This window comes from Theobroma cacao, chromosome 3 (assembly GCF_053813885.1).
Source record: "Theobroma cacao isolate CCN51 chromosome 3, ASM5381388v1, whole genome shotgun sequence".
Lineage (NCBI taxonomy): Eukaryota > Viridiplantae > Streptophyta > Magnoliopsida > Malvales > Malvaceae > Theobroma > Theobroma cacao.
This window is the reverse complement of record NC_142641.1, coordinates 13,383,187-13,393,579: the sequence shown is the minus strand read 5'-3', so window position 1 is coordinate 13,393,579 and position 10,393 is coordinate 13,383,187. Positions and strand designations below refer to the sequence as shown.

The 10,393-nt window shown below is 34.0% G+C and overlaps 1 protein-coding gene across 2 annotated transcripts; it reads left to right on the top strand.

Moving 5' to 3' along the window:
* The first annotated feature begins 973 nt into the window (after positions 1 to 973).
* LOC18604490 (glutamate decarboxylase 5) lies at positions 974 to 9,907 on the top strand. Of its 2 annotated transcripts, XM_018117928.2 has the most exons (6): positions 974 to 1,234; positions 2,967 to 3,171; positions 4,693 to 4,893; positions 6,104 to 6,572; positions 7,822 to 7,874; positions 9,209 to 9,907. In XM_018117928.2, the coding sequence occupies exons 1-6, from the start codon at positions 1,146 to 1,148 to the stop codon at positions 9,689 to 9,691; spliced, it is 1,500 nt and encodes a 499-aa protein (XP_017973417.2). In that variant the 5' UTR covers positions 974 to 1,145; the 3' UTR covers positions 9,692 to 9,907. The 2 variants fall into 2 exon arrangements, with proteins under 2 accessions (XP_017973417.2, XP_007037065.3); XM_007037003.3 differs by lacking the exon at positions 2,967 to 3,171 and having other exon boundaries at positions 1,093 to 1,234.
* Positions 9,908 to 10,393: the final 486 nt, after the last annotated feature.

Genomic DNA, 10,393 nt, shown 5'->3' with positions numbered 1-10,393 from the left:
AGCTTGATTACTTCATATTTTATATCTTTAAGCAACGCTTAAAGTGAATGGCTTCTTTTTGTTTTGTGTTTCCGCATACCAAAGTGAACATTGAGCAACCAGTAGCATGCTTCCCACACTTCTATCATCGCCTTTTGCTGTACAGGTGTCGCCCTGTAGCTTGCCTGTCGCTAAGTTTCGTTGACTGATAGGTGAGACAAAAAAAACGTAAGCTGGAAAAGACAGAGCACCAACCAGCAGGCGGGCCATGGGGTTAGCACATGGCATGGACCTTTTTTCGCATTTACATATATCTTAGGTCTTCTAGGTTTACATGTTTCTCCGCCAATTTCGCGTCATCATGAGTCACCGTCAGGGTTTGCCATTCCATTTGGCTCCACCACATGCTTCGATATTTATCCTATGAACAAGATTTATTACTTAGAAGGAAAAGCAAGAAAGAAAAGCAAGCGTGCTTGGGAGGTAAAGATATCATTCAACTTTTCTCCTTTTTTCCAACTTTTATTTATTAAGATAAAATTATAAACTTAATTTTTGTACTTTATCAGAATAATAGATTTAGTTTTTATATAGTAATTTATAAAACAATGAGTCTTTATATTTTTTAAAATTAACAGTTTCAATCTACTCGTTAATAATATTAAATTTTTTCTATTATTTATATTAATATAATATTTTTTATTAATACGATATTAAATATTATGATATGTTAATGATGATTTGATATTTTTATCTATTTTATAATATTTTTTTACTGTTTTAAATTATAAAAATTTTATAAAAATGTACTTTCGACAAGGAAAAAGAAAGTCTTGATCCCCTTGTTTTCATTTTGGATCCACTGGAAATGTCTATTTATTATTTTTATTAATTAATTTTAAAGCAAACGCGGGGAGAGGGCCCAATTGAAGTAATTAATTAATAAAACGTTACCTGAAAGTGAAAGGCAAGAGAACTGTTTAGCCAATCCAACTATCAAACCTTTCATCATAAAAGAAACGAACCGACGGTGCCTTGACTTTTACAGCTTCATAATAATATCCTCCTCCACTTGCACTAGACTACTCCTCTTCGCTCCGACGCCACTTCTCTTATCATTCACACAAAATAAAAATTCCAAAAGAAGAAAGGAGGAGGAAGAAACAATGGTGATCTCAACCACCGATCCCGCCTCGGATCAGCAGGTTCATTCCAGTACTTTTGCTTCCAGATATGTCCGTCAGCCTCTTCCTAGGTACTTCTTTGTCTCCTTTAATTTGTTTGTTTTGGGGCAACTTCTGCCTTCCTTGTGGATACTACACATCAATTTGGTGTGTCTTCCATAAGCAACGAGTTCAAACTCAGCGTTTTCCCTTTAATTTCCTCTGCGAAAATATCTAATTCTAGTATAAAATTTTTGAGTTAAAGACTGGCAAGATACAAGTTGACAATGAATACAAACTCTCAGCATTTTCCCTTTAATGTGTGAGTAATGGATCACAATGACTTATTTACGCTTCTTTGCAATATTAGAATTTCATTTTAGCCCAGTGGAGGCCGGATGGTGTGATTTCATGCCGTGTCCGCCCCCATAATGGTCAACTTGGGACTTGTCTGTCCTTCACACGTTAGATCCAGCCCCTTCGTTGATCATCCTCTCCTTCTTTCTCTCTTGAAATCCGAGAAAGAAAATAGATTTAGTTTTTTTTTTTTGGGTCAAATCATTATTTATTATATCATAAATTCAAAATTTTTAAATCTTAATTTTTTAAAATTTTTAATTTCACGTAACATCATAACAGATTATGATCGAAGTTGATTAAATTAAGTTAACGCGTTGCGTGATTTAATATAAAATAAAAAATAACAGATATATATGATTTGTAAAATTAATGTTTATTATACACTAGGACCTGAATTTATTACTTTAAAAACTAATAATTTATATTATTAAGATAAGGAAATTTTAAAATAATGAAATGTTGTATAAATAGCGTTAATTGGGTTGGATTCGGGCTTAAGTTTTAAAGATAAGGAGCTTGATAATCCTAGCACAACCCATTGTCACGGACATTCTAATAATGGAAATGTATTAATTAGAGCATAACAGTTTTTATATGTTATTATATAGGGTTTATATTTGATGCATTATCGGTGTACATATCACTTAATTAAAGGATGTCATCTCATAAATAAATATTTTTAAAATTATGAGTATTTGTTTTTGGGAGTTTCTACCTTTTAAATTTTATTTATAAATAAAATGATAATATTTGATACAATAATAGTGTATAAAATCTATACACATGCAGTGCATCAAATATAAATTCAATTATATATAATTATTTTTTATTTCTACTCATTATATCAAATAATAAATATTCTTTACGTTTCAAATTGATTTCAAGAATAAAATATTGTGTGTCATATTTTATATGTGTTACTCATCAAGTGAATTAAAAGCTTGAAGAGTCCACTTAAATTAAATATTCCTATGAAAGGCAGTCTTAAGATATTACATATTTTATTAACTACTTTTAAATTTGAATTAGATCAATGAACCAAGTACTTGGGTGCAAAAGACATTACTCCTTTATATATATAATATAAAATATATCATAAATTAAATATTTCACTTGTGTTCATGTAAAATTAAATATTAATTGTTTTTACGTTTTTGCGAGTTTAGAATTTAGAATGTTTTCTTTAAATGAATATTCTTTGGTAATCTCTTTGCATACACCAAATTACTTTTATCAATATAAAAATTTTAAATAATAAATTAATTTGTCTTAAAATTATTTAATTTGTCTCTCACTTTTTAAAGATGATGTGGCAATGGATCCTTTAAGAGTTTAACAGTTGACTAACATATATAGTTGACAGTTTAAAACAATTAAGGAACTAATAATAAAGTTATTGAAGATAAAGGTGCCTTTTTTATCCAATGCAATGTAGTCAAATTTTGATGTCATGGATGGCTGCAGATTCAAGATGCCAAACAGTTCAATGCCCAGGGAAGCAGCACGTCAGGTAATAACTGATGAATTGATGCTTGACGGAAATCCAAGGTTGAACTTGGCATCATTTGTGACCACATGGATGGAACCTGAGTGTGACCAACTCATGTTGGCTGCAATAAATAAGAATTATGTAGACATGGATGAATACCCTGTAACCACTGAGCTCCAGGTACTTCTCTTGTTTGCTTACGAAAAGCAAAAAAAATGTCTCTCTAAGCTTAGCATATTAGAATATGGTACAGTAATTGATTTCACCACATCCCTTATGTGCTGATTCAAAAGATAGTAATCAAACAGATACCACCGTGTCTCAACAATGCAGATTCCTTTGCCAAGGGAGATTGTAACTCTCAAACATAGCGGTTTTGCAGCTTTGAGATAGGCTGCTGCAGAATGTTGGTCTTGATAGTGAAACTTCTGATTGTTGTATTGAAAATGATAAAGGTCATAACAACACCAACACAAGTAAGCGTAAGTCCAAAAGCAAGTCAAGGAAACTAGTGAATAATATAGTCTTCTAGGATTGTTGGTTTTTGTTTAGCTTTAGTTGTTTCCATAAGGGGTAAAAATAAGAAAGGAAAATCGAATCAGAGAACAATGCTAATTTCATTAGGAAGAGTTAGTTTGCCTTAACCTTTTCTATTTTAGTTACTTTGAATATAATGGGCAAAAGTTTTATCAAAGGGCTTCACTACTATTTTAGCATGCTGTTTGAAATCTTGCCAACTGGGTCCTAAATTTAAAAACCATTGTTGAGTGATGATACTTTTGAAATTTTTAGAAGGGAAAAGCAAATATAAGGACACAGATATATACTTAGTTATATATAATTGTTTTTTTGAAATATTAGTTATATATAATTGATACCTAAGCAAATATATAAATTTGTTTACACAGTCACTGTCCCAACCATTCAGTATCTCCTTTTAAAGTTTTAAACATATTGATTGATGGTGGACTATGTAATAGGAGGTGTTTGTTTAAAATCAACTGACAATAAGTGGAAATAAGTGGAGAGTCCCTTATTACATTTAAATGTCCAGCTTATACTAATTTAATCATTAGGGGATTTAATTTTACCACATTAACCGCAAGTCTTTGCCTTTTGGGGGGGATAATTGACATTTTGACGTCTTATCAACCTCAGCAACATAATTTCTTTCTTTTCTTGGTTACTCTCTTTTAAGAAATTTGTTCTTTAAGAAACATCCTTTTCATCTTCTCTCCTATATCACTCACACATTTATCCTAGAATGTGTGGTCATATGAGTGCATTCTGTGGCTAAATGGGCTTAATATAGGTGGTTTTTGGGTGGGGGATGTAGATTCATTCAAATTAAAATGCTCGTCTTTCATCATCAAGTGATAGAGAGAGAAAGAGAGAATAATTTTGTACTTTTGAACTAAATTGTGTTCATTTGGGGCTTACAAAGGAAGATTTTTGTTACTGATTAAATAGTTTCCTAGGTTGAATAAGATGTCTATGAACAAGGAAACTTCTTCTTTCAAAATGATAGGTGATATGAATTGCTAGATGACCTTATATTTTTCTTCTTCATTGCTTATAAGATCAATTGATATCTAATTGACTTTATGTTATCTGAAGAAATTCATTTTTTGTACCCTTTAAGTTACCTTAACTGGGTTAGCCATCATATTATTGAATCAATATTTGATTTTGGTCCTACAGAATCGATGTGTAAACATGATTGCAAACTTATACCATGCTCCAATTGGGGACGGTGAGACAGCAGTTGGTGTCGGGACCGTTGGTTCCTCTGAGGCAATAATGCTGGCAGGATTAGCTTTTAAAAGAAAGTGGCAGCAAAAGAGAAAAGCACAAGGCAAGCCCTATGATAAGCCCAATATAGTCACAGGGGCAAATGTGCAGGTGAGGTTTTGCTTGATATTTTCTGTTAAAGATACTTGAAACAGTGTCTTGCATTAATTTTGCTGCTTCTCTAATGATACACTTGAAGTAGTTTTAACCAAAATAACATAAGGATGTGTTCAGGGAAATTTATTTACTGGAATATGAAAATTCAAAAAACAAGGAACAGCCTAGAGGTGTTGTAATTTTGGGAGAAAGAGTGTATATGGCTGCTGTGATGCAGCCTCTGTTTTATATCTCTGAACAGAGATGAACAAAGAGAGAAGGCCACAATGATTTTCATTCATCATTAAGAATATATACAAGGCATAAGGAAACACATAGGAAACACTTGTTAAAGGACAGAGTACAAGTCTTAAACATAGCTGATATATAAGCACGCAAAGTCCCACGTACTGTTCTTCGATATTGTCAAAGACACGTACTGATGTGCATGTTTTCCGGTGGTTTGTCACTTGGCTTTTTGTCTACTTGGGTACGTACAAGCATTAGCCTCAACAAGAGGTAGGTATATATTGTCTCCAAAAAAGGTAAAAAGTTCAAATCTTTCCCTCAGAAAAGAAAAGAACCATACACAGAATCAACCAAAGTATTTCTCATGCCAAACATGCCATACCCTACTATGTTCTTTTGATATGAACGATTGGCCTTCCTAAGCACCTGATGGCATACTGGTCTTAAGGTGTAGCAATCAGAACTTTGAGAAACAATGAGCAGTGTAGAAATGGCGGTTAAATGGGGCGAAAATACAAATGCCTAGATCTTTTATGCTACCTTTCCACTTCTAATTGGAATTTGCATGTTTGGACTGGGCATTCAACCTTGTGGTGTGTGGTGCTTATAGGTTTGTCGTAAATGTCCTTAGAAATAAATGGTAAATTCTTATTGTGTAGATTCAAGCATCTATAGTAAAGTAACTGATTTTCGAACCCTAATGCCTGCATATCTGGCTTGGTAGTGCTCTGCATTATGTGGAGTTCCTCCATCTTTTTTCTAGATTATCAACCATTTTTATTATGATCCATTGGGGTCACTGAAGCATAGTTAGGTGGTTACTTTCATTCGAAGCATCAGTATAATACAATAAGTTTCTTAGCATGCCTTTTGTTATAATTTTGATGTTTCTGTGAGAAGCTCAAAGGTTTGCTTGAATCATTAATTAGGTCAGTTCGTGCAATGATGTGAAATATTCTTGAAATGTGCTACACAGGTTTGCTGGGAGAAGTTTGCTAGATACTTCGAGGTTGAGCTGAAGGAAGTGAAGCTGAAAGAGGGATATTATGTGATGGATCCTGTAAAAGCAGTTGATATGGTTGATGAAAATACCATTTGTGTTGCAGCCATTCTGGGATCTACCCTGACTGGGGAGTTTGAGAATGTAAAGCTCCTTCATGAACTTCTCACCAACAAGAATAAGGAGACTGGTTGGGACACCCCAATACATGTTGATGCTGCCAGTGGAGGATTCATTGCTCCTTTTGTTTACCCAGATCTTGAGTGGGATTTCCGCCTACCATTAGTAAAAAGCATCAATGTCAGTGGCCACAAGTATGGCCTTGTATATGCTGGTGTTGGTTGGGTTGTGTGGAGAACCAAGGAAGATTTGCCTGAGGAGCTTGTCTTTCACATCAACTACCTTGGATCTGACCAGCCCACTTTTACCTTAAACTTCTCTAAAGGTAATATATTCATGCATTTATTGACACATGTATTCATTTATCCTTGTAGGTCAAATGGGCATGTGTGTGAATTAATTTAACTCTTATGCTCTATGAACAGTGAGTTTAGAATTGATTTTATTTTTGTTTCTAAAACAGAGGTCAGTTCTTTACAAGATTGATCCCTGAAATCTTGTTTGTTCAAAGACTGAAACTTGATCAAGTTTCATTCATCTCATAAATGATTTCAATGCATGTGAGGCTTTAAAAGTTCCCAAAAGTAGGACCCATCACAGCCTTTAGGGTTTTTTTTTTTTTTTTTGAAGTGAATGGTACAGTTAGGATAATACCCCCTTAGTTCTTATTTTTCTATTGATGTTGCTCAAGTCCAACATATTGTACGCCTTGAGTTTGGTTTGTGGTCAGATTGGTAGCATAGGCACTGTTTTTACCATGCAATGGGTTGTAGTAATGACTTCATAACTTATCAAGCTAAGAAACAGGATACTCATGACAATTTCATGGAAATTTGTTATTTCATTATCAACTTTTTTATTTTTTATTGGCTGCTTTGTTTGTAGCATGCTGTTGAAGCACAAAACGTTGTTTTGTGACTGGAGTGGGAATTGGAATCACATTCATACCTTCACTAGTGTAACTATAGTGTTATGTCTGCTTTATCCATTAGAAACCTTGTTTGGATGCTGCCAAAAACACTGCAATAAAATTTATTTGGATTAATTTCCTTCTGATTCAAAACAGGTACAAGATTAATTTCATTTGATAGGATTACTATAACTAGAACTCCAAAATATAACTTAGCAAAAATTTTGTTATTAAGCATGCTTTCAGAGTAATGCTGATAACAACAAAATGCCTGGATATGTTCTATTCAACTGTGTGTTGGTTAAACAATTTCAAGTAACAATCTGCTATAGTTCTACACTTTGGTGGCCTATGTCTTTGATGTGGTAAGAAAATTTATATCATATTCCCCTCATTATTCATAGTTTATCTATGAAGTATAGGTAAAGTTTTTCATCAAGGTTTCTATAAATCATAAACATATGTTACAAGTAATAACTTAACCTTGTTAGTGATTGTGGACAGTAATTTACATTTTACAGTTTTGAATTACTTACTCTTAAGAATTCATGTCTTCCATTTAGAATTGTCTTTTTTAGCTACTTTTAGAACAAATAATGTTTCAAATACACTGGCACTGATGCTTAAATGCTAATAATTCTTTTCTCCCTCACCATTGTGGCAGGCTCTAGTCAAATTATAGCTCAATATTATCAGTTTATTCGGCTTGGCTTTGAGGTAATTTCTGCTAAATTTTTTAAACAGACTATCAGATATGTGGAAAGGATAGTTTCAGTTTAATTTAGCATAAGTACCTGGTTGCCCCATTGATTTTTCTTTGATTTCATTTCTTTTTCAAGAACCATTTTTCAAATTCTCTACGCTCACTACGCATGGAAACTGATTGCATGGTATCTCATAGTTCAGCAAGTGTTTCCCTTTTCTCTTTGGTTTTTGGGGACATGTGAAGACCCATTTGGTTAGACTGAGACAATTCTCAATGATTTAATTTTTATCATCAACATAAACTAGTGAAACTGTGCATAGTGTTTGTGTTTGTATACAACTCCCAAGTGTAGTAGTTTGTAAGCAAGAGAAACTAATTAATGTAGAATAACTTAGGTAACCTAAATACCCTCAAATAACATGGGTCCATCAGGGTATATTCAAACAGCTGGAATCCCAGGTTCAAACTTCAGTAGGAGAGAGTGGGGTTTTTGGAATGAGTGAGAGCTACCTCCCTTTTGGTACCCCAAGTCTAATAGGCTTTTGTATTCACCTTCAAAAAAAGTTCTAAATATTACAAATTGCAATGGAGACCCAAAGTACACAATCAGTCTCTTGGTAATCGTCAACCTCTGTCACATCAATCTCTTCTTGTTGGAGAAAGCTCAACCTTGATCTGTGAAGCATTAAATAGATCCATGAAGAACTCTCTTAGCTATAGAATTGTTTGCAGCATCAACACTGTCAATGGCACTTGCATTTTAAAAGAATTAAGTCAATAGGTAAAATAGCCTATTCACAAAACTCCTATACTTTGATAGCCTCTAATTTTCTCTCCATATCCAGCAAAAATAAATCACATAGAATGTTTTACTAGGTACCTCATCACTAGCATCCTCTATTGCTTGCATGATCTCAACCTTCTCAAGTCCATCTCCCCAACCTCTTCCAATCAGAAACTCTGCTTGTTGGGTATTCAATTCTTCAGGCTGATCGTGTTGCACTGGTTTTTCAGTTTGTTTGTCATGCTTCTCAACTTCTAATTCTTCAAAGCTTTTAATTTTTCTGATAGAGAAGCAACTGCTTCGAAGATGTCCACAGGACCACAACTATTGGAAATCTATCCTTAATGTTGTGAACCTCTTGAGCTCCTTCCTTTACTATGATATGTACTACATCATTTAAATTATGAGCTTCAGCTTGACTCTTGTTTTCCAAGCATATTTGAGGAACTAGATTGAGAGTTGAGACCATTAGGCCATACCATCTAGTAATTGTTGCAATGCCCATAAGTTTACTGTCTTTTCTATCTCTTTCTAAGTTTGTATAATTTTTGTTCATAAAAGGGATACAAGAATATCATTGAAAACTGCATTGAGAATGCAAGAATTCTGAAGGAAGGGATAGAGAAAATAGGACGGTTTGAGATTGTCTCCAAAGATGTGGGTGTTCCCCTTGTGGCTTTTGCTCTAAAAGACAGCAGTAAACACACTGTATTTGAGATATCTGAGAACTTGCGAAGGTTCGGGTGGATCGTTCCAGCTTATACAATGCCTGCAGATGCCCAACATGTTGCTGTTCTCCGCGTTGTTGTTAGGGAGGACTTCGGTCGCAGCCTGGCAGAGAGACTTGTCTCACATATTGAGCTGGTTGTGAAGGAACTAGAATTGCTTCCAAGTCGTACGGCCATTGGATCTGCCCATTTTGATGCCGTGCAAGAAGAAAATAAGGATCCGAAGTCTGGTAAAAAGACTCAGAGAGAGATTATAGAAGACGCTACCAGGACCTGGAGGCGTTTTGTGAATAGCAAGAAAACAGGGGTGTGTTAAGACCCTACAAATCCGTGTTCTACAATATTATGTGTTAGCCATATTGGAAATTAATGGATTGTTGGGGCAATATCTATTTTACTGTTTGAAACTGCAGCATTACTTATATTGTAATTTCATTGTGTTATGCATGTATAAGAGCGGTATAAGTTTATGTATGTAGAATATTATGTTCAAATTAAATAATATATGGATTTCGTCGTCTTGGTTGCTTAATTTTTTTGGGAGGGAAGCCCTCATATATTGCAAATTAAACACAACATTTATAGAAAATGACAAATTATGCCCAATATCATCCTTGGTTGGATTGTGTTGTATATCATTTCATTTGGATTGCAAGGGTTTTGTTATATTCCCGGATGATGTGATTGTAGAGAATCTTGTTAGGCTAAACTTATCTTTCTTTTCCCGCTTTAGTTCTCCTAGGCAACATCTGTCATGGGTCAATGAGAAAAGTGTTTATTTATAAACTTCAAGTCTCACCTTATCTTTTATTAATGCGATATTTGTGACATTTTATCTTATCCAATTATGCAATGTTCTCGTTGTATTAACTCTTGACCTATAAAAAATAGAGATGTTTACATTGGTTCAAGTCTACTTTGACAGATAAATCTAAATTTTCAATTATGCGAGATTCCCATGAGAGATACTAGAGTCAAAATAGACCCGAATCAATGTGCATTCTTTATCTTTTATGGG

Coding starts and splice junctions, on each gene's coding strand:
- LOC18604490 (XM_018117928.2), top strand. CDS start 1,146: ATGGTGATCTCAACCACCGATCCCGCCTCGGATCAGCAGGTTCATTCC. Junction 6,573..7,821: donor TACCTTAAACTTCTCTAAAG/GTAATATATTCA, acceptor CCATTGTGGCAG/GCTCTAGTCAAATTATAGCT. Junction 7,875..9,208: donor TTATTCGGCTTGGCTTTGAG/GTAATTTCTGCT, acceptor TGTTCATAAAAG/GGATACAAGAATATCATTGA.